The sequence below is a fragment of the Salmo salar genome, chromosome ssa15, assembly GCF_905237065.1.
Source record: "Salmo salar chromosome ssa15, Ssal_v3.1, whole genome shotgun sequence".
In the NCBI taxonomy this organism is placed as follows: Eukaryota; Metazoa; Chordata; class Actinopteri; order Salmoniformes; family Salmonidae; genus Salmo; species Salmo salar.
In genome coordinates, this window is record NC_059456.1 from 109,161,482 (window position 1) to 109,187,144 (window position 25,663).

Below are 25,663 nucleotides of genomic sequence, written 5' to 3' on the forward strand. Positions count from 1 at the left end.
GTGTGTGTGTTGTCGGTGTGTGTGTGTGTGTTGTCGGTGTGTGTGTGTGTGTTGTCGGTGTGTGTGTGTGTGTTGTCGGTGTGTGTGTGCGTGTGTGCTGATGTTTCTACCTCCTGTTTCCTCAGCTCCCACCTGGCCAAACTCACAGAGCAGCTACAAGCCACACAGTGCAGGTAAGAACTGTCTAGTGTCTCTCTGTTATGCCCTGTAATACTAAATACCTGTGTGTGTGTGTCCCGGTGTGTGTGTGTGTCTGTGTGTGTGTGTGTGTGTGTGTGTGTGTGTGTGTGTGTGTGTGTGTGTGTGTGTGTGTGTGTGTCTGTGTGTGTGTGTGTGTGTGTAGGTACAGAGAGCTGCAGGAGAAGTTAGATTGCCTCCAGAAGACTTCAGCTCAGAGAGACAGAACTGAAGTGCTGCTGAAACAGAAGGACAAGGACTGTAACCAGGTACACACACACACACACACACACACACACACACACACACACTGTACCCAGGTACACACACACACACACACACACACACACACACACTGTACCCAGGTACACACACACACACACAGACACACACACACACACACACACACACACACACACACACACACACACACACACAGGGACACCACACACACACACACACAGGGACACACACACACACAGGGACACACACACAGGGACACACACACACACACACACACACACACACACACACACACACACACACCTGTACCCAGGTACACACACACACACACACACACACACACACACACACACACTGTGCCCAGGTACACACACACACACACACACACACACACACACACTGCACTCACTACACACACACACCACCCTATCCACAAACACTCAACACACACACACACACACTACACACTGTACCCAGGTACACACACACACTACACTCACACACACTGCACTCACTACACACACACCGCCCTATCCACACACACTCACTACACATCACAGACCGCACTCGCCACAAATGGCGCCGGAGGAGAATGGCGCCCAGTGGGGGGGGATGGCTGCTGCTCCTAACCATCTATTCTGTTTGTTTTTGTCGCATTGTTTGTAACTTATTTTTTAAAATTTATTTTGTACATAATGTTTCATAATTTTTCTTTTAACGAGTCGGACGCAAAAAGATTTACTTCAGACACCCGACAAGGCCCAAATCCCCGTCAAGAAGAGGGGGAACGCAGGTGTCCGGGTGCCTTGTGAGAATTCGTAGAGCGAGTGGGTGACAGTGCATCTACCATCCGTTCTATTGGCCGACGTGCAATCATTGGAGAATAAACTGGATGAGCTCCGTTCGAGATTCTCCTACCAACGGGACATTAACAACTGTAATATATTATGTTTCACTGAGTCGTGGCTGAACGACGACATGGATAACGTACATCTGTCTCTGGTAAGACGAGGGGTGGTGGTCTGTGTCTGTCAATAACAGCTGGTGCATGAAATCAAATAGTAAGGAAGTCTCAAGGTTTTACTCACCTGAGGTAGAGTATCTCATGATAAGCCGTAGACCACACTATTTACCAAGAGAGTTTTCATCTATATTTTTCATAGCTGTCTTATTTCAAAATTCAAAAAGGCACTCGCACATCCAAGCAATCCTTTTTTGCAGGTGCACGGTAACAGTTGAACAAGACGAATGGAAAAGGAAACCGCACACTGCTCTTGATAGTATCACTGATATTTAATAAACTTTACGTATCGGCCTCACGGCTTCGTCAAAAGCCTTCATCGCTGTCTTATTTACCACCACAAACCGATGCTGGCTCTAAGACCCCACTCAACCAGCTGTATACGGCCGTAAGCAAACAGGAAAACGCTCATCCAGAGGCGGCGCTCCTAGTGGCCGGGGACTTTAATGCAGGGAAACTTAAAATCCGTTTTACCTCATTTCTACCAGCATGTTACATGTGCAACCAGAGAGAAAACAACTCTAGACATTTACTCCACAGACAGAGACGTGTACAAAGCTCTCCGCCGCCCTCCATTTGGAAAATCTGACCAAAATTCTATCCTCCTGATTCCTGCTAACAAGCAAAAACGAAAGCAGGAAGTACCAGTGACTCGCTCAGTACGGAAGTGGTCAGATGATGCAGATGCTAAGCTACAGGACTGATGGCATTGAGGAGTACACCACATCAGTCACTGGCTTCATCAATAAGTGCATTGAGGACGTCGTCCCCACAGTGACCGTACGTACATACCCCAACCAGAAGCCATGGATTACAGGCAACAGCCGCACTGAGCTAAAGTTGCCGCTTTCAAGGGGCGGGACTCTAACCCGGAAGCTTATAAGAAATACTGCTATGCCCTCCGACAAACCACCAAACAGGAAAAGCATCAATACAAGACTAAGATTGAATCGTACTTCAGTGGCTCCAACGCTCGTCAGATACGGCAGGGCTTGCAAACTATTACGGACTACAAAGTGAAGCCCAGCCGCGAGCTGAGCGTAGCAGATGAGCTAAATTACTTCTACGCTCGCTTTGAGGCAAGCAACACTGAAGCATGCATGAGAGCATCAGCTGTTCCGGACGACTGTGTGATCACGCTCTCCGTATCCGACGTGAGTAAGACCTTTAAACAGGTCAACATTCACAAGGCAGCAGGGCCAGACGGATTACCAGGACGCGTACTCAGAGCATACGCTGACCAACTGGCAAATGTCTTCACTGACATTTTCAACCTGTCCCTGACCGAGTCTGTAATTCCTACATATTTCAAGCAGACCACTTTAGGGTTCTTGGACACAGGGACTAAGGTAACCTGCCTAAATGACTACCGACCAGTAGCACTTTGAAAGGCTGGTGGTGACTCGTGACTAAACGGTATCCCCGCACATGGACTCGGTACCAGTACCTCCTGCATGTAGCCTTGTTAGTTATTTTATTGTTACTTTATTTTTTACTTTAGTTTATTCAGTAAATATTTTCTCAACTCTTATTTGACTTAACTGCATTGTTGGTTAAGGGCTTGTAAAGTAAGTATTTCACTTTAAGGTTTACACCTGTTGTATTCAGCATTTCACTGTGAGGTCTACTACACCTGTTGTATTCAGTATTTCACTGTGAGGTCTACACCTGTTGTATTCAGCATTTCACTGTGAGGTCTACTACACCTGTTGTATTCAGCATTTCACTGTGAGGTCTACTACACCTATTGTATTCAGCATTTCACTGTGAGGTCTACTACACCTGTTGTATTCAGCATTTCACTGTGAGGTCTACTACACCTGTTGTATTCAGCATTTCACTGTAAGGTCTACACCTGTTGTATTCAGCATTTCACTGTGAGGTCTACTACACCTGTTGTATTCAGCATTTCACTGTGAGGTCTACTACACCTGTTGTATTCAGCATTTCACTGTGAGGTCTACTACACCTGTTGTATTCAGCATTTCACTGTGAGGTCTACTACACCTGTTGTATTCAGCATTTCACTGTGAGGTCTACTACACCTGTTGTATTCAGCATTTCACTGTGAGGTCTACTACACCTGTTGTATTCAGCATTTCACTGTGAGGTCTACTACACCTGTTGTATTCAGCATTTCACTGTGAGGTCTACTACACCTGTTGTATTCAGCATTTCACTGTGAGGTCTACTACACCTGTTGTATTCAGCATTTCACTGTAAGGTCTACTACACCTGTTGTATTCAGCATTTCACTGTGAGGTCTACTACACCTGTTGTATTCAGCATTTCACTGTAAGGTCTACTACACCTGTTGTATTCAGCATTTCACTGTGAGGTCTACTACACCTGTTGTATTCGGCGCATGTGACAAAATTTGATTTGGATTTTAAACCCTCACAACACATTCTGTCTCTAACATTCAGTCCTACTGCATTATATTTTCTGAGTAACAACTCAAATCAAATCAAATGTATTTATAAAGCCCTTCTTACATCAGCTGATATCTCAAAGTGCTGTACAGAAACCCAGCCTAAAACCCCCCAAACAGCAAGCAATGCATGTGAAAGAAGCACGGTGGCTAGGAAAAACTCCCTAGGAAAAACTCCCTGTCTGTCTAACATCTCTCTCTCTCTCTCTCTCTCCCTCTCTCTCTCTCTGTGTCTAACCTCTCTCTCTCTCTGTCTGTCTCTCTGTCTGTGTGTGTCTGTCTGAGTAACATCTCTCTCTGTCTGTGTGTGTCTGTCTGAGTAACATCTCTCTCTCTCTCTCTCTGTGTCTAACCTCTCTCTCTGTCTGTCTGAGTAACATCTCTCTCTGTGTGCGTGCTGTGTCTATGGTGTGTGTTTAGCTGGCTAAGGACGGCGAGGCGCTGAAGGCCCAGGTGACGTCCCTTCTGGGTGAGCTGAGAGAGAGACAGAGCTGTCTGGACCAGAGCCAGCAGGACCGCAACATACTGGACGACAAGTATGACAACATGTTTGTGTGTTAACTCTCAGCAAATTGCCAAGGCTTCAGCCATCTCAGTGAGCTCACACCTTGTAGCATGCAGACAATGCAGGTCTCAAACCCCTGTGTAGACTGGTACTGCCACCATGGACTGTAAAGTAGGTTCAGGACTGTAAACTAGGTTCAGGACTGTTGCTGCCACCATGGACTGTAAACTAGGTTCAGGACTGTTGATGCCACCATGGACTGTAAACTAGGTTCAGGACTGTAAACTAGGTTCAGGACTGTAAACTAGGTTCAGGACTGTTGCTGCCACCAGGGACTGTAAACTAGGTTCAGGACTGGTACTGCCACCAGGGACTGTAATGCAGGTTCAGGACTGTTGCTGCCACCATGGACTGTAAACTAGGTTCAGGACTGTTGCTGCCACCAGGGACTGTAAACTAGGTTCAGGACCGTTACTGCCACCATGGACTGTAAACTAGGTTCAGGACTGTTACTGCCACCATGGACTGTAAACTAGGTTCAGGACTGGTACTGCCACCATGGACTGTAAACTAGGTTCAGGACTGTAAACTAGGTTCAGGACTGGTACTGCCACCATGGACTGTAAACTAGGTTCAGGACTGTTGCTGCCACCAGGGACTGTAAACTAGGTTCAGGACTGGTACTGCCACCAGGGACTGTAAACTAGGTTCAGGACTGTTGCTGCCACCAGGGACTGTAAACTAGGTTCAGGACTGTTGCTGCCACCATGGACTGTAAACTAGGTTCAGGACTGTTGATGCCACCATGGACTGTAAACTAGGTTCAGGACTGTAAACTAGGTTCAGGACTGTAAACTAGGTTCAGGACTGTAAACTAGGTTCAGGACTGTTGCTGCCACCATGGACTGTAAACTAGGTTCAGCACTGTTGCTGCCACCATGGACTGTACACTAGGTTCAGGACTGGTACTGCCACCATGGACTGTAAACTAGGTTCAGGACTGTTGCCCACCATTAAACTAGGTTCAGGACTGTTACTGCCACCATGGACTGTAAACTAGGTTCAGGACCGTTACTGCCACCATGGACTGTAAACTAGGTTCAGGACTGTTGCTGCCACCAGGGACTGTAAACTAGGTTCAGGACTGGTACTGCCACCATGGACTGTAAACTAGGTTCAGGACTGTAAACTAGGTTCAGGACTGTTGATGCCACCATGGACTGTAAACTAGGTTCAGGACTGTTGATGCCACCATGGACTGTAAACTAGGTTCAGGACTGTTGCTGCCACCATGGACTGTAAACTAGGTTCAGGACTGTTACTGCCACCATGGACTGTAAACTAGGTTCAGGACCGTTACTGCCACCATGGACTGTAAACTAGGTTCAGGACTGTTGCTGCCACCAGGGACTGTAAACTAGGTTCAGGACTGGTACTGCCACCATGGACTGTAAACTAGGTTCAGGACTGTAAACTAGGTTCAGGACTGTTGATGCCACCATGGACTGTAAGCTAGGTTCAGGACTGTTGCTGCCACCATGGACTGTAAACTAGGTTCAGGACTGTTGCTGCCACCATGGACTGTAAACTAGGTTCAGGACTGGTACTGCCACCATGGACTGTAAACTAGGTTCAGGACTGTTGATGCCACCATGGACTGTAAACTAGGTTCAGGACTGTAAACTAGGTTCAGGACTGTTGCTGCCACCATGGACTGTAAACTAGGTTCAGGACTGGTACTGCCACCATGGACTGTAAACTAGGTTCAGGACTGTTGCTGCCACCATGGACTGTAAACTAGGTTCAGGACTGTAAACTAGGTTCAGGACTGTTGCTGCCACCATGGACTGTAAACTAGGTTCAGGACTGTAAACTAGGTTCAGGACTGTTGATGCCACCATGGACTGTAAACTAGGTTCAGGACTGTAAACTAGGTTCAGGACTGTAAACTAGGTTCAGGACTGTTGCTGCCACCAGGGACTGTAAACTAGGTTCAGGACTGTAAACTAGGTTCAGGACTGGTACTGCCACCATGGACTGTAAACTAGGTTCAGGACTGTTACTGCCACCATGGACTGTAAACTAGGTTCAGGACTGTTGCTGCCACCATGGACTGTAAACTAGGTTCAGGACTGTTACTGCCACCATGGACTGTAAACTAGGTTCAGGACTGGTACTGCCACCATGGACTGTAAACTAGGTTCAGGACTGGTACTGCCACCATGGACTGTAAACTAGGTTCAGGACTGTTGCTGCCACCATGGACTGTAAACTAGGTTCAGGACTGTTACTGCCACCATGGACTGTAAACTAGGTTCAGGACTGTTGCTGCCACCATGGACTGTAAACTAGGTTCAGGACTGTTACTGCCACCATGGACTGTAAACTAGGTTCAGGACTGTAAACTAGGTTCAGGACTGTTACTGCCACCATGGACTGTAAACTAGGTTCAGGACTGTTGCTGCCACCAGGGACTGTAAACTAGGTTCAGGACTTTAAACTAGGTTCAGGACTGTTGCTGCCACCAGGGACTGTAAACTAGGTTCAGGACTGTTACTGCCACCATGGACTGTAAACTAGGTTCAGGACTGTTGCTGCCACCATGGACTGTAAACTAGGTTCAGGACTGTTGCTGCCACCAGGGACTGTAAACTAGGTTCAGGACTGTTGCTGCCACCAGGGACTGTAAACTAGGTTCAGGACTGTTGCTGCCACCAGGGACTGTAAACTAGGTTCAGGACTGTAAACTAGGTTCAGGACTGTAAACTAGGTTCAGGACTGTTGCTGCCACCAGGGACTGTAAACTAGGTTCAGGACTGTAAACTAGGTTCAGGACTGTAAACTAGGTTCAGGACTGTTGCTGCCACCAGGGACTGTAATGCAGGTTCAGGACTGTTGCTGCCACCAGGGACTGTAAACTAGGTTCAGGACTGTTACTGCCACCATGGACTGTAAACTAGGTTCAGGACTGTTGCTGCCACCATGGACTGTAAACTAGGTTCAGGACTGTTACTGCCACCATGGACTGTAAACTAGGTTCAGGACCGTTACTGCCACCATGGACTGTAAACTAGGTTCAGGACTGTTGCTGCCACCATGGACTGTAAACTAGGTTCAGGACTGTAAACTAGGTTCAGGACTGTTGATGCCACCATGGACTGTAAACTAGGTTCAGGACTGTAAACTAGGTTCAGGACTGTTGATGCCACCATGGACTATAAACTAGGTTCAGGACTGTAAACTAGGTTCAGGACTGTTGATGCCACCATGGACTGTAAACTAGGTTCAGGACTGTTAATGCCACCATGGACTGTAAACTAGGTTCAGGACTGTTACTGCCACCATGGACTGTAAACTAGGTTCAGGACTGTTGCTGCCACCATGGACTGTAAACTAGGTTCAGGACTGGTACTGCCACCATGGACTGTAAACTAGGTTCAGGACTGTTGATGCCACCATGGACTGTAAACTAGGTTCAGGACTGTAAACTAGGTTCAGGACTGTTGCTGCCACCAGGGACTGTAAACTAGGTTCAGGACTGTTGCTGCCACCATGGACTGTAAACTAGGTTCAGGACTGGTACTGCCACCATGGACTGTAAACTAGGTTCAGGACTGTTGCTGCCACCATGGACTGTAAACTAGGTTCAGGACTGTAAACTAGGTTCAGGACTGTTGATGCCACCATGGACTGTAAACTAGGTTCGGGACTGTAAACTAGGTTCAGGACTGTAAACTAGGTTCAGGACTGGTACTGCCACCATGGACTGTAAACTAGGTTCAGGACTGTTACTGCCACCATGGACTGTAAACTAGGTTCAGGACTGTTGCTGCCACCATGGACTGTAAACTAGGTTCAGGACTGTTACTGCCACCATGGACTGTAAACTAGGTTCAGGACTGGTACTGCCACCATGGACTGTAAACTAGGTTCAGGACTGGTACTGCCACCATGGACTGTAAACTAGGTTCAGGACTGTTGCTGCCACCATGGACTGTAAACTAGGTTCAGGACTGTTACTGCCACCATGGACTGTAAACTAGGTTCAGGACTGTTGCTGCCACCATGGACTGTAAACTAGGTTCAGGACTGTTACTGCCACCATGGACTGTAAACTAGGTTCAGGACTGTAAACTAGGTTCAGGACTGTTACTGCCACCATGGACTGTAAACTAGGTTCAGGACTGTTGCTGCCACCAGGGACTGTAAACTAGGTTCAGGACTGTAAACTAGGTTCAGGACTGTTGCTGCCACCAGGGACTGTAAACTAGGTTCAGGACTGTTACTGCCACCATGGACTGTAAACTAGGTTCAGGACTGTTGCTGCCACCATGGACTGTAAACTAGGTTCAGGACTGTTGCTGCCACCAGGGACTGTAAACTAGGTTCAGGACTGTTGCTGCCACCAGGGACTGTAAACTAGGTTCAGGACTGTTGCTGCACCAGGGACTGTAAACTAGGTTCAGGACTGTAAACTAGGTTCAGGACTGTAAACTAGGTTCAGGACTGTTGCTGCCACCAGGGACTGTAAACTAGGTTCAGGACTGTAAACTAGGTTCAGGACTGTAAACTAGGTTCAGGACTGTTGCTGCCACCAGGGACTGTAATGCAGGTTCAGGACTGTTGCTGCCACCAGGGACTGTAAACTAGGTTCAGGACTGTTACTGCCACCATGGACTGTAAACTAGGTTCAGGACTGTTGCTGCCACCATGGACTGTAAACTAGGTTCAGGACTGTTACTGCCACCATGGACTGTAAACTAGGTTCAGGACCGTTACTGCCACCATGGACTGTAAACTAGGTTCAGGACTGTTGCTGCCACCATGGACTGTAAACTAGGTTCAGGACTGTAAACTAGGTTCAGGACTGTTGATGCCACCATGGACTGTAAACTAGGTTCAGGACTGTAAACTAGGTTCAGGACTGTTGATGCCACCATGGACTATAAACTAGGTTCAGGACTGTAAACTAGGTTCAGGACTGTTGATGCCACCATGGACTGTAAACTAGGTTCAGGACTGTTAATGCCACCATGGACTGTAAACTAGGTTCAGGACTGTTACTGCCACCATGGACTGTAAACTAGGTTCAGGACTGTTGCTGCCACCATGGACTGTAAACTAGGTTCAGGACTGGTACTGCCACCATGGACTGTAAACTAGGTTCAGGACTGTTGATGCCACCATGGACTGTAAACTAGGTTCAGGACTGTAAACTAGGTTCAGGACTGTTGCTGCCACCATGGACTGTAAACTAGGTTCAGGACTGTTGCTGCCACCATGGACTGTAAACTAGGTTCAGGACTGGTACTGCCACCATGGACTGTAAACTAGGTTCAGGACTGTTGCTGCCACCATGGACTGTAAACTAGGTTCAGGACTGTAAACTAGGTTCAGGACTGTTGATGCCACCATGGACTGTAAACTAGGTTCGGGACTGTAAACTAGGTTCAGGACTGTTGATGCCACCATGGACTGTAAACTAGGTTCAGGACTGTAAACTAGGTTCAGGACTGTTGATGCCACCATGGACCGTAAACTAGGTTCAGGACTGTAAACTAGGTTCAGGACTGTAAACTAGGTTCAGGACTGTTACTGCCACCATGGACTGTAAACTAGGTTCAGGACTGTTGATGCCACCATGGACTGTAAACTAGGTTCAGGACTGTAAACTAGGTTCAGGACTGTAAACTAGGTTCAGGACTGTTGCTGCCACCAGGGACTGTAAACTAGGTTCAGGACTGTAAACTAGGTTCAGGACTGTTGATGCCACCAGGGACTGTAAACTAGGTTCAGGACTGTTGCTGCCACCAGGGACTGTAAACTAGGTTCAGGACTGTAAACTAGGTTCAGGACTGGTACTGCCACCATGGACTGTAAACTAGGTTCAGGACTGTTGCTGCCACCATGGACTGTAAACTAGGTTCAGGACTGTTGCTGCCACCATGGACTGTAAACTAGGTTCAGGACTGTTACTGCCACCATGGACTGTAAACTAGGTTCAGGACTGGTACTGCCACCATGGACTGTAAACTAGGTTCAGGACTGTTGCTGCCACCAGGGACTGTAAACTAGGTTCAGGACTGTTGCTGCCACCAGGGACTGTAAACTAGGTTCAGGACTGTAAACTAGGTTCAGGACTGTTACTGCCACCATGGACTGTAAACTAGGTTCAGGACTGTTGCTGCCACCAGGGACTGTAAACTAGGTTCAGGACTGTAAACTAGGTTCAGGACTGTTGCTGCCACCAGGGACTGTAAACTAGGTTCAGGACTGTAAACTAGGTTCAGGACTGTTGCTGCCACCATGGACTGTAAACTAGGTTCAGGACTGGTACTGCCACCATGGACTGTAAACTAGGTTCAGGACTGGTACTGCCACCAGGGACTGTAAACTAGGTTCAGGACTGGTACTGCCACCATGGACTGTAAACTAGGTTCAGGACTGGTACTGCCACCATGGACTGTAAACTAGGTTCAGGACTGTTGATGCCACCATGGACTGTAAACTAGGTTCAGGACTGTTGCTGCCACCAGGGACTGTAAACTAGGTTCAGGACTGTTGCTGCCACCAGGGACTGTAAACTAGGTTCAGGACTGTTACTGCCACCATGGACTGTAAACTAGGTTCAGGACTGTTGCTGCCACCATGGACTGTAAACTAGGTTCAGGACTGTTGCTGCCACCAGGGACTGTAAACTAGGTTCAGGACTGTTGCTGCCACCATGGACTGTAAACTAGGTTCAGGACTGGTACTGCCACCATGGACTGTAAACTAGGTTCGGGACTGTAAACTAGGTTCAGGACTGTTGATGCCACCATGGACTGTAAACTAGGTTCAGGACTGTAAACTAGGTTCAGGACTGTAAACTAGGTTCAGGACTGTTGCTGCCACCAGGGACTGTAAACTAGGTTCAGGACTGTAAACTAGGTTCAGGACTGTAAACTAGGTTCAGGACTGTTGCTGCCACCATGGACTGTAAACTAGGTTCAGGACTGTTGCTGCCACCATGGACTGTAAACTAGGTTCAGGACTGTTGCTGCCACCAGGGACTGTAATGCAGGTTTTAGGCCGTTAGGTTAGGAGGAGGAGTTAGAATGTGGTGGTCTGGCAGGAAGTCAAGTGAAACATCAACGTAGTAGCAGCTAATTAACAGGAATATGGGTTTAACACTTTAACACTGGCTGAGGTGGGGGTTTAACACTTTAACACTGGCTGAGGTGGGGGTTTAACACTTTAACACTGGCTGAGGTGGGGGGTTTAACACTTTAACACTGGCTGAGGTGGGGGTTTAACACTTTAACACTGGCTGAGGTGGGGGTTTAACACTTTAACACTGGCTGAGGTGGGGAGTTTAACACTTTAACACTGGCTGAGGTGGGGGTTTAACACTTTAACACTGGCTGAGGTGGGGGGTTTAACACTTTAACACTGGCTGAGGTGGGGGTTTAACACTTTAACACTGGCTGAGGTGGGGGTTTAACACTTTAACACTGGCTGAGGTGGGGGTTTAACACTTTAACACTGGCTGAGGTGGGGGTTTAACACTTTAACACTGGCTGAGGTGGGGGTTTAACACTAACACTGGCTGAGGTGGGGGTTTAACACTAACACTGGCTGAGGTGGGGGTTTAACACTTTAACACTGGCTGAGGTGGGGGTTTAACACTTTAACACTGGCTGAGGTGGGGGTTTAACACTTTAACACTGGCTGAGGTGGGGGGTTTAACACTTTAACACTGGCTGAGGTGGGGGGTTTAACACTTTAACACTGGCTGAGGTGGGGGTTTAACACTAACACTGGCTGAGGTGGGGGGTTTAACACTTTAACACTGGCTGAGGTGGGGGGTTTAACAACACTAGGTGGGGGTTTAACAACACGAGGTGGGGGTTTAACAACACGAGGTGGGGGTTTAACAACACGAGGTGGGGGTTTAACAACGCTAGGCAGCTGAGGTGGGGGGTTTAACAACACTAGGTGGGGGTTTAACAACACGAGGTGGGGGTTTAACAACACGAGGTGGGGGTTTAACAACACGAGGTGGGGGTTTAACAACACGAGGTGGGGGTTTAACGGAAAGGAGCAATAGCATTGTCATCAGCAAGCTGAGGCCATGGATATACAAAGGGAGAAAACGTAGGGCAACAAATATATTATTTAGGACATTTCTCCAAAAGTATAACAAAGGGCCCTTCATCATATCACTCACAATGTAAGGAGAGGGCTGCCTCGTGGCCTCATGCCCTCATGGCTTCATGGCCTCGCGGCCTCATGCCCTCATGACCTCATGGCCTCGCAGCCTCATGCCCTCATGGCCTCGCAGCCTCATGGCCTCATGACCTCGCAGCCTCATGGCCTCGCAGCCTCGTGGCCTCGTGGCCTCATGGCCTCATGTCCTCATGACCTCATGGCCTCGTGCCCTCATGGCCTCATGGCCTCATGACCTCGCAGCCTCATGGCCTCATGCCCTCATGGCCTCGCAGCCTCATGGCCTCATGGCCTCATGGCCTCGCAGCCTCATGGCCTCATGACCTCGTGGCCTCATGACCTCATGGCCTCGCAGCCTCATGGCCTCATGGCCTCGTGGCCTCGTGGCCTCATTGCCTCATCGCCTCATGGCCTCGCGAGGCATGAACTAAAGTGGAAGGAGCATGCAGCTTATACAGGGAAACGGAGGAGTCAAACGGTAGAGGAGAGGTGATTAGGGTGTGGAGGGAAGGGGTGTGGAGGGAAGGGGTGTGGAGGGAAGGGGTGTGGAGGGAAGGGGTGTGGAGGGAAGGGGTGTGGAGGGAACGGGGGGGAACAGGTGTGGAGGGAAGGGGTGTGGAGGGAACGGGGTGTGGAGGGAACGGGGGGGAACAGGTGTGGAGGGAACGGGTGTGACCTAGAGGGAGTCCTGTCACAGGGCTGTGTTTATAATATGGTGTGTGTGTGTGTGTGTGTGTGTGTGTGTGCAGGCTGAGCAGTACTCGGGAAGCGTTGGCAGCATCAGAGAGAGAGATGGAACAGCAGAAGAAGCAGCACTCTGTGACCGTAGACAAACTACTGCTGCAGACACACAACCTAGAGGTCGCCCTGAAGACTGACCGCCTGGTTATCACTGAAGAGAGGTACACACACACACACACACACACACACACACACACACACACACACACACACACACACACACACACACACACACACACACACACAACCTAGAGGTCGCCCTGAAGACTGACCACCTGGTTATCACTGAAGAGAGGTACACACACACACACACACACACACACAATATTATCACCATACCATATTACCACCATACCATATTACCACCATATTATCACCATACCATATTACCACCATACCATATTACCACATTTACATTAAAGTCGTTTAGCAGACGCTCTTATCCAGAGCGACTTACAAATTGGCTGCATTCACCTAATAATATCCAGTGGAACAACCACTTTACAATAGTGCATCTAAATCTTTTAAGGGGGGTTAGAAGGATTACTTTATCCTATCCCAGGTATTCCTTAAAGAGGTGGGGTTTCAGGTGACTCCGGAAGGTGGTGATTGACTCCGCTGTCCTGGTGTCGTGAGGGAGCTTGTTCCACCATTGGGGTGCCAGAGCAGCGAACAGTTTTGACTGGGCTGAGCGGGAACTGTGCTTCCTCAGAGTTAGGGAGGCGAGCAGGCCAGAGGTGGATGAACGCAGTGCCCTTGTTTGGGTGTAGGGCCTGATCAGAGCCTGAAGGTACGGAGGTGCCGTTCCCCTCACAGCTCCGTAGGCAAGCACCATGGTCTTGTAGCGGATGCGAGCTTCAACTGGAAGCCAGTGGAGAGAGCGGAGGAGCGGGGTGACGTGAGAGAACTTGGGAAGGTTGAACACCAGACGGGCTGCGGCGTTCTGGATGAGTTGTAGGGGTTTAATGGCACAGGCAGGGAGCCCAGCCAACAACGAGTTGCAGTAATCCAGACGAGAGATGACAAGTGCCTGGATTAGGACCTGCGCCGCTTCCTGTGTGAGGCAGGGTCGTACTCTGCGAATGTTGTAGAGCATGAACCTACAGGATCGGGTCACCGCCTTGATGTTAGTGGAGAACGACAGGGTGTTGTCCAGGGTCACGCCGAGGCTCTTAGCACTCTGGGAGGAGGACACAAGGGAGTTGTCAACCGTGATGGCGAGATCATGGAACGGGCAGTCCTTCCCCGGGAGGAAGAGCAGCTCCGTCTTGCCGAGGTTCAGCTTGAGGTGGTGATCCGTCATCCACACTGATATGTCTGCCAGACATGCAGAGATGCGATTCACCACCTGGTTGTCAGAAGGGGGAAAGGAGAAGATTAATTGTGTGTCATCTGCATAGCAATGATATGAGAGACCATGTGAGGATATGACATTGCCAAGTGACTTGGTGTATAGCGAGAATAGGAGAGGGCCTAGAACAGAGCCCTGGGGGACACCAGTGGTGAGAGCACGTGGTGCGGAGACAGATTCTCGCCACGCCACCTGGTAGGAGCGACCTGTCAGGTAGGACGCAATCCAAGCGTGGGCCGCGCCGGAGATGCCCAGCTCGGAGAGGGTGGAGAGGAGGATCTGATGGTTCACAGTATCAAAGGCAGCAGATAGGTCTAGAAGGATGAGAGCAGAGCAGAGGAGAGAGAGTTGGCTTTAGCAGTGCGGAGAGCCTCCTTGACACAGAGAAGAGCAGTCTCAGTTGAATGCCCAGTCTTGAAACCTGACTGATTAGGATCAAGAAGGTCATTCTGAGAGAGATAGCAAGAGAGCTGGCCAAGGACGGCACGTTCAAGAGTTTTGGAGAGAAAGGAAAGAAGGGATACTGGTCTGTAGTTGTTGACATCGGAGGGATCGAGTGTTTTTTCAGAAGGGGTGCAGCTCTCGCTCTCTTGAAGACGGAAGGGACGTAGCCAGCGGTCAAGGATGAGTTGATGAGCGAGGTGAGGTAGGGGAGAAGGTCTCCGGAAATGGTCTGGAGAAGAGAGGAGGGGATAGAGAGAGGCCGTCACAAGGCCGTCACAAGACGCGAGATTTCATCTGGAGAGAGAGGGGAGAAAGAGGTCAAAGCACAGGGTAGGGCAGTGTGAGCAGGACCAGCGGTGTCGTTTGACTTAGCAAACGAGGATCGGATGTCGTCAACCTTCTTTTCAAAATGGTTGACGAAGTCATCCGCAGAGAGGGGGGAGGGGGAGGAGGATTCAGGAGGGAGGAGAAGGTAGCAAAGAGCTTCCTAGGGTTGGAGGCAGATGCTTGGAGTTTAGAGTGGTAGAAAGTGGCTTTAGCAGCAGAGACAGAAGAGGAAATGTAGAGGTGAGGGAGTGAAAAGATGCCAGGTCCGCAGGGAGGCGAGTTTTCCTCGTTTTCCGCTCGGCTGCCCGGAGCCCTGTTCTGTGAGCTCGCAGTGAGTCGTCGAGCCACGGAGCAGGAGGGGAGGACCGAGCCGGTTAAGCTTGAAAGGGCTGGTAACTGTGACAGCATGGAATTCAAATGAGGAGAAAAGAGAATGTCCACTTGGGAGAGATGAGGATTCCAGTGCCACCACCCCGCTGGCTCGATGCTCTAGGGGTATGCGAGAACACGTGGGCAGACGAGGAGAGAGCAGTAGGAGTAGCAGTGTTATCTGTGGTAATCCATGTTTCCGTGAGCGCCAGGAAGTCTAGGGACTGGAGGGTAGCATAGGCTGAGATGAACTCTGCCTTGTTGGCCGCAGACCGGCAGTTCCAGAGGCTGCCGGAGACCTGGAACTCCACGTGGGTCGTGCGCGCTGGGACCACCAGGTTAGAGTGGCAGCGGCCACGCGGTGTGGAGCGTTTGTATGGCCTGTGCAGAGGGGAGAGAACAGGGATAGACAGACACATAGTAGACAAGCTACAGAAGAGGCTACGCTAATGCAAAGGAGATTGGAATGACAAGTGGACTACACGTCTCGAATGTTCAGAAAGTTAAGCTTACGTTGCAAAAATCTTATTGACTAAAATGATACAGTACTGCTGGCTGGTGGAGTAGGCTAGCTAGCAGTGGCTGCGTTGTTGACTTTGAACGTGTAGCTGGCTAGGTAACCTCGATAGTTTCAGTACTACACCTTGTCATGATACAAAGCAACTTTGTAGCTAGCTAGCTAACATAACACTAATCAAGACGTTCCTTGTAATGTATTTAGTTTCTACAATGCTGCTCGTCGGTAATAGTTGGCTGGGTTAGGAAAAATGGCGTCGCGGGGGACGGAAATAGCTGGCTAGCTAACCTCGATAATTACTAAACTACACAATTATCAAGCTATGACAAAGACAACTAAGTAGCTAGCTAGCTAACACTGCACTAGTCAAATCGTTCCGTTGTAAAGTATTAGTATCTACAGCGCTGCTAGTCGGTAACGGTTGGCTAGCTAGCAGTGGGTTAATGATGACTAGGTGTGTTGACTAAGTCTGGCGCCGCGTCGCGGCTGGCTAGCTCACCTCGATAATTACTCAAACTACACAATATTCTTAGATACAGAGACAGCAAAGACAACTATGTAGCTGGCTAACTAACACTAACACCACACTAATCAAGTCATTACGTTGTAATAGTTTCTACAGTGCTGCTAGTCGGTAGAAGTTGGCTAGCTAGCAGTGATGACTAGCTAGCTAGCAGCTAGCAGTGTTGACTACGTTAGGAGGACGAAGATAGCTAGCCTCGATAATTACTCTAATTACTCTAAACTACGCAATTATCTTTGATACAAAGACGGCTATGTAGCTAGCTAAGAAGAATTGCTCAGATCAAACAAATCAAGCCGTTGTAATGTAGTGAAGTGTAATATTACCTGTGGAGCGAAGAGTAGTGCGATATTACCACCATACCATATTACCACCATACCATATTACCACCACACCATATTACCACCATACCATATTATCACCATATTACCACCATACCATATTACCACCATACCATATTACCACCATATTACCACCATATTACCACCATACCATATTACCACCATACCATATTACCACCATACCATATTACCACCATACCATATTATCATCATACCATATTATCACCATACCATATTATCACCATACCATATTACCACCATACCATATTATCACCATACCATATTACCACCATACCATATTACCACCATATTATCACCATACCATATTACCACCATACCATATTACCACCATACCATATTACCACCATAACAAATCGATACTTAAGAGTTAAATATCGATATAATATCATCCGAAAGGTAATATATAACTATTGATGAGACCCACGATGCATCAGAATGACCCTCCTCCTCTTCCTCCTCCTCTCTTCCAGGAGGAAGCTAGCCCAGCTGCAGCACGCCTACACCTGTCTGTTTAAGGACTATGACTGCAAACTAAAGGCTGAGGTAGGGTGTGTGTGTGTGTGTGTGTGTGTGTGTGTGTGTGTGTGTGTGTGTGTGTGTGTGTGTGTACCTGCCTGTTTAAGGACTACGACTGCAAACTAAAGGCTGAGTTGTGTGTGTGTGTGTGTAGGGAGGAGACATGGTTGTTCGTCTGGAGGAAGCAGAGAGAGCGTTGGCTCTGAAACAGGACCTGATTGACAAGCTGAAGGAAGAGGTGGAGCAACAGAGAGGATCTCTAGAGACCGTCCCTGTTCTCACCGCCCAGGTACACCCTCACCTGTTCTCACCGCCCAGGTACACCCTCACACCTGTTCTCACCGCCCAGGTACACCCTCACACCTGTTCTCACCACCCAGGTACACCCTCACACCTGTTCTCACCGCCCAGGTACACCCTCACACCTGTTCTCACCGCCCAGGTACACCCTCACACCTGTTCTCACCGCCCAGGTACACCCTCACACCTGTTCTCACCGCCCAGGTACACCCTCACACCTGTTCTCACCGCCCAGGTACACCCTCACACCTGTTCTCACCGCCCAGGTACACCCTCACCTGTTCTCACCGCCCAGGTACACCCCTCACACCTGTTCTCACCGCCCAGGTACACCCTCACCTGTTCTCACCGCCCAGGTACACCCTCACACCTGTTCTCACCGCCCAGGTACACACACTCACCTGTTCTCACCGCCCAGGTACACCCTCACCTGTTCTCACCGCCCAGGTACACACCCTCACACCTGTTCTCACCGCCCAGGTACACCCTCACACCTGTTCTCACCGCCCAGGTACACCCCTCACACCTGTTCTCACCGCCCAGGTACACCCTCACCTGTTCTCACCGCCCAGGTACACCCCTCACACCTGTTCTCACCGCCCAGGTACACCCTCACCTGTTCTCACCGCCCAGGTACACCCCTCACACCTGTTCTCACCGCCCAGGTACACACACTCACCTGTTCTCACCGCCCAGGTACACCCTCACCTGTTCTCACCGCCCAGGTACACACCCTCACACCTGTTCTCACCGCCCAGGTACACCCTCACACCTGTTCTCACCGCCCAGGTACACCCTCACACCTGTTCTCACCGCCCAGGTACACCCTCACACCTGTTCTCACCGCCCAGGTACACCCTCACACCTGTTCTCACCGCCCAGGTACACCCTCACCTGTTCTCACCGCCCAGGTACACCCTCACACCTGTTCTCACCGCCCAGGTACACCCTCACCTGTTCTCACCGCCCAGGTACACCCTCACACCTGTTCTCACCGCCCAGGTACACCCTCACCTGTTCTCACCGCCCAGGTACACACACTCACCTGTTCTCACCGCCCAGGTACACCCTCACCTGTTCTCACCGCCCAGGTACACACCCTCACACCTGTTCTCACCGCCCAGGTACACCCTCACACCTGTTCTGACCGCCCAGGTACACCCTCACACCTGTTCTGACCGCCCAGGTACACCCTCACACCTGTTCTCACCGCCCAGGTACACCCCTCACACCTGTTCTCACCGCCCAGGTACACCCTCACACCTGTTCTCACCGCCCAGGTACACCCTCACACCTGTTCTCACCGCCCAGGTACACCCCTCACACCTGTTCTCACCGCCCAGGTACACCCTCACACCTGTTCTCACCGCCCAGGTACACCCTCACACCTGTTCTCACCGCCCAGGTACACCCTCACACCTGTTCTCACCGCCCAGGGACACCCTCACACCTGTTCTCACCGCCCAGGTACACACCCTCACCTGTTCTCACCGCCCAGGTACACCCCTCACACCTGTTCTCACCGCCCAGGTACACCCTCACACCTGTTATCACCGCCCAGGTACACACCCTCACAACTGTTCTCACCGCCCAGGTACACACCCTCACCTGTTCTCACCGCCCAGGTACACCCTCACCTGTTCTCACCGCCCAGGTACACCCTCACACCTGTTCTCACCGCCCAGGTACACCCTCACCTGTTCTCACCGCCCAGGTACACCCCCACACCTGTTCTCACCGCCCAGGTACACCCTCACACCTGTTCTCACCGCCCAGGTACACACTCACACCTGTACTGACCGCCCAGGTACACCCTCACACCTGTTCTCACCGCCCAGGTACACCCTCACCTGTTCTCACCGCCCAGGTACACCCTCACACCTGTTCTCACCGCCCAGGTACACCCTCACACCTGTTCTCACCGCCCAGGTACACACTCACACCTGTACTGACCGCCCAGGTACACCCCTCACACCTGTTCTCACCGCCCAGGTACACCCTCACCTGTTCTCACCGCCCAGGTACACCCCTCACACCTGTTCTCACCGCCCAGGTACACACCCTCACACCTGTTCTCACCGCCCAGGTACACCCTCACACCTGTTCTCACCGCCCAGGTACACCCTCACACCTGTTCTCACCGCCCAGGTACACACACTCACCTGTTCTCACCGCCCAGGTACACCCTCACCTGTTCTCACCGCCCAGGTACACACCCCTCACACCTGTTCTCACCGCCCAGGTACACCCCTCACACCTGTTCTCACCGCCCAGGTACACCCTCACACCTGTTCTCACCGCCCAGGTACACCCTCACACCTGTTCTCACCGCCCAGGTACACCCTCACCTGTTCTCACCGCCCAGGTACACCCTCACACCTGTTCTCACCGCCCAGGTACACCCCTCACCTGTTCTCACCGCCCAGGTACACCCTCACACCTGTTCTCACCGCCCAGGTACACCCTCACCTGTTCTCACCGCCCAGGTACACACACTCACCTGTTCTCACCGCCCAGGTACACCCTCACCTGTTCTCACCGCCCAGGTACACACCCCTCACACCTGTTCTCACCGCCCAGGTACACCCTCACACCTGTTCTGACCGCCCAGGTACACCCTCACACCTGTTCTGACCGCCCAGGTACACCCTCACACCTGTTCTCACCGCCCAGGTACACCCCTCACACCTGTTCTCACCGCCCAGGTACACCCCTCACACCTGTTCTCACCGCCCAGGTACACCCCTCACACCTGTTCTCACCGCCCAGGTACACCCTCACACCTGTTCTCACCGCCCAGGTACACCCCTCACACCTGTTCTCACCGCCCAGGTACACCCTCACACCTGTTCTCACCGCCCAGGTACACCCCTCACACCTGTTCTCACCGCCCAGGGACACCCTCACACCTGTTCTCACCGCCCAGGTACACACCCTCACCTGTTCTCACCGCCCAGGTACACCCTCACACCTGTTCTCACCGCCCAGGTACACCCTCACACCTGTTATCACCGCCCAGGTACACCCTCACACCTGTTATCACCGCCCAGGTACACACCCTCACAACTGTTCTCACCGCCCAGGTACACACCCTCACCTGTTCTCACCGCCCAGGTACACCCTCACCTGTTCTCACCGCCCAGGTACACCCTCACACCTGTTCTCACCACCCAGGTACACCCTCACCTGTTCTCACCGCCCAGGTACACCCTCACACCTGTTCTCACCGCCCAGGTACACCCTCACACCTGTTCTCACCGCCCAGGTACACACTCACACCTGTACTGACCGCCCAGGTACACCCTCACACCTGTTCTCACCGCCCAGGTACACCCTCACCTGTTCTCACCGCCCAGGTACACCCTCACACCTGTTCTCACCGCCCAGGTACACCCTCACACCTGTTCTCACCGCCCAGGTACACACTCACACCTGTACTGACCGCCCAGGTACACCCTCACACCTGTTCTCACCGCCCAGGTACACCCTCACCTGTTCTCACCGCCCAGGTACACCCTCACACCTGTTCTCACCGCCCAGGTACACACCCTCACACCTGTTCTCACCGCCCAGGTACACCCTCACACCTGTACTGACCGCCCAGGTACACACTCACACCTGTTCTCACCGCCCAGGTACACCCTCACACCTGTACTGACCGCCCAGGTACACCCTCACACCTGTTCTCACCGCCCAGGTACACACCCTCACACCTGTTCTCACCGCCCAGGTACACACTCACACCTGTTCTCACCGCCCAGGTACACCCTCACACCTGTACTGACCGCCCAGGTACACCCTCACACCTGTACTGACCGCCCAGGTACACCCTCACACCTGTTCTCACCGCCCAGGTACACACTCACACCTGTACTGACCGCCCAGGTACACCCTCACCCCTGTCTGACCGCCCAGGTACACACACTCACCCCTGTTGCTTTGGCTAGGGGCTGAGGGCTGAGGGCCAGAGGCTTGTACAGAGGAAGCAATAGCTAGCGCTATGAGTGGATTTGTGTGAGAAGAGGTACGACTAGAGGTACGCACTCCCTGCCTCCAGTGCTTGGCTTGGCCCCTATATACTGGAGATGAGACTAGGTCAGGGCTGTTCACCTCCAGCCCTGGAGGGCTGAAACCCTTCTGGTATTCATCAGGTGGCCCCTACTTATTTACCCTTCTGGTGTTCATCAGGTGGCCCCTACTTATTTACTCTTCTGGTGTTCATCAGGTGGCCCCTACTTATTTACCCTTCTGGTGTTCATCAGGTGGCCCCTACTTATTTACCCTTCTGGTGTTCATCAGGTGGCCCCTACTTATTTACTCTTCTGGTGTTCATCAGGTGGCCCCTACTTATTTACCCTTCTGGTGTTCATCAGGTGGCCCCTACTTATTTACCCTTCTGGCCCCTACTTATTTACCCTTCTGGTGTTCATCAGGTGGCCCCTACTTATTTACCCTTCTGGCCCCTACTTATTTACCCTTCTGGTATTCATCAGGTGGCCCCTACTTATTTACCCTTCTGGTGTTCATCAGGTGGCCCCTACTTATTTACCCTTCTGGTGTTCATCAGGTGGCCCCTACTTATTTACCCTTCTGGCCCCTACTTATTTACCCTTCTGGTATTCATCAGGTGGCCCCTACTTATTTACCCTTCTGGTATTCATCAGGTGGCCCCTACTTATTTACCCTTCTGGTGTTCATCAGGTGGCCCCTACTTATTTACCCTTCTGGTATTCATCAGGTGGCCACTACTTATTTACCCTTCTGGTATTCATCAGGTGGCCCCTACTTATTTACCCTTCTGGTGTTCATCAGGTGGCCCCTACTTATTTACCCTTCTGGTATTCATCAGGTGGCCCCTACTTATTTACCCTTCTGGTGTTCATCAGGTGGCCCCTACTTATTTACCCTTCTGGTGTTCATCAGGTGGCCCCTACTTATTTACCCTTCTGGCCCCTACTTATTTACCCTTCTGGTATTCATCAGGTGGCCCCTACTTATTTACCCTTCTGGTGTTCATCAGGTGGCCCCTACTTATTCACCCTTCTGGTATTCATCAGGTGGCCCCTACTTATTTACCCTTCTGGCCCCTACTTATTTACCCTTCTGGTATTCATCAGGTGGCCCCTACTTATTTACCCTTCTGGTATTCATCAGGTGGCCCCTACTTATTTACCCTTCTGGTGTTCATCAGGTGGCCCCCACTTATTTTTGAACTTCCGTATCTGGGGAATTGTCCTCTATCTGCCACCGGGAGAACAAATGGCTTTCTGCATCCATGACTAAGACATAAAAACTATGAAATAACATATGGAATCATGTAGTAGGCAAAAATTAAAAAATATTAAAAATCCAAATATATTTTATATTTGAGATTTCTTCAAATAGCCACCCTTTGCCTTGATGACAGCTTTGCACACTCTTGGCATTCTCTCAACTTGCTTCATGAGGTAGTCACCTGGAATGCATTTCAATTAACAGGTGTTCTTTGTTAAATGTTAATTTGTGGAATTTCTTTCCTTCTGAATGTGTTTGAGCCAATCAGTTGTGTTGTGACAAGGTAGAGGGGGTATACAGAAGATATAACCTATTTGGTAAAATACCAAGTCCATATTATGGCAAGAAGAGCTCAAATAAGCAAAGGGAAATGACGGTCCATCATTACTTTAAGACATGAAGGTCAGACAATCTGGAAAATGTCAAGAACTATGAAAGTTTCTTCAAGTGCAGTCGCAAAAACCATCAAGCGCTATGATGAAACTGGCTCTCATGAGGACCGCCACAGGAAAGGAAGACCCAGAGTTACCTCTGCTGCAGAGGATAAGCTCATTAGAGTTACAAGCCTCAGAAATTGCAGCCCAAATAAATGCTTCACAGAGTTCAAGTAACAGACACATCTCAACATCAACTGTTCAGAGGAGACTGTGTGAATCAGGCCTTCATGGTCGAATTTCTGCAAAGAAACCACTACTAAAGGACATCAATAAGAAGAAGAGACTTGCTTGGGCCAAGAAACACGAGCAATGGACATTAGACCGGTGGAAATCTGTCCTTTGGTCTGAGTCCAAATTTGAGATTTTTGGTTCCAACTGCCGTGTCTTTGTGAGACGCGGTGTGGGTGAACGGATGATCTCTGCATGTGTGGTTCCCACCGTGAAGCATGGAGGAGGTGTTATGGTGATGGTTTGGGGGTGCTTTGCTGGTGACACTGTCTGTGATTTATTTAGAATTCAAGGCACACTTAACCAGCATGGCTACCACAGCATTCTGCAGCGATAAGCCATCCCATCTGGTTTGGGCTTAGTGGGACTATCATTTGTTTTTCAACAGGACAATGACCCAACACACCTCCAGGCTGTGTAAGGGCTATTTGACCAAGAAGGAGAGTGATGGAGTGCTGCATCAGATGACCTGGCCTCCACAATCCCCCGACATCAACCAAATTTAGATGGTTTGGGATGAGTCGGACCGCAGAGTGAAGGAAAAGCAGCCAACAAGTGCTCAGCATATGTGGGAACTCCTTCAAGACTGTTGGAAAAGCATTCCAGCTGAAGCTGGTTGAGAAAATGTGAAGTGTGCAAAGCTGTCATCAAGGCAAAGGGTGGCTATTCGAAGAATCTCACATATAAAATATATTTTGATTCGTTTAACAGTTTTTTTTAGTTACTACACGATTCCATATGTGTTATTTCATAGTGTTGATGTCTTCACTATTAATCTACAAAGTAGAAAATAGTAAAAATAAAAGGAAACCCTTGAATGAGTCGGGGTTCTAAAACTTTAGACCGGTAGTGTATCTGTGACCTTTGACATTTGAATGATATTTGTATATTGAAATGAAGTGTGTCTGTGTGTCTGTGTGTCTGTGTGTCTGTGTGTCTGTGTGTGTGTGTGTGTGTGTGTGTGTGTGTGTGTGTGTGTGTGTGTGTGTGTGTGTGTGTGTGTGTGTGTGTGTGTGTGTGTCAGGCTGAGATCTACAAGGCGGACTTCCTAGCGGAGCGGGAGGCCAGAGAGAAGTTGAACCAGAGGAAGGAGGAGCTTCAGGACCAGCTGAACACGGCGCTGGCTGAGATGGAGCGTCTGAAACAAGAGGGGACGTCACGGTAACTCACCACACTCCACACCACACCACACCACACACACACACTCCACTCCACTCCACACACACACACTCCACACCACACACACACACTCCACACCACACACACACACTCCACACCACACACACTCCACACCACACACACTCCACACCACACACACACACACTCCACACACACACACTCCACACCACACACACTCCACTCCACACCACACACACACACACTCCACACCACACCACACACACACACACTCCACACCACACCACACACACTCCACACCACACCACACACACACTCCACACCACACCACACACACACTCCACACCACACCACACACACTCCACACCACACCACACACTCCACACACACACACACTCCACTCCACACACACACACTCCACACCACACCACACACACACACACTCCACACCACACCACACACACACACACTCCACACCACACCACACACACTCCACACCACACCACACACACACTCCACACCACACCACACCACACACACACTCCACACCAC

At 50.4% G+C, this 25,663-nt stretch overlaps 1 protein-coding gene across 4 annotated transcripts in view; it reads left to right on the plus strand.

Annotated features, from left to right (window-relative positions):
* LOC106572992 (NF-kappa-B essential modulator-like) overlaps nt 1-25,663 on the plus strand; it is a 47,634-nt gene that overhangs the window by 17,299 nt on the left and 4,672 nt on the right. For all 4 annotated transcript variants that reach the window (XM_045696575.1, XM_045696576.1, XM_045696577.1 and 1 more), the window contains exons 6-12: nt 126-173; nt 344-446; nt 4,293-4,408; nt 13,335-13,487; nt 17,690-17,762; nt 17,890-18,024; nt 24,999-25,135. In XM_045696575.1, coding sequence (XP_045552531.1) covers nt 126-173; nt 344-446; nt 4,293-4,408; nt 13,335-13,487; nt 17,690-17,762; nt 17,890-18,024; nt 24,999-25,135 — 765 coding nt within the window. The remainder of the gene's footprint in view (nt 1-125; nt 174-343; nt 447-4,292; nt 4,409-13,334; nt 13,488-17,689; nt 17,763-17,889; nt 18,025-24,998; nt 25,136-25,663) is intronic.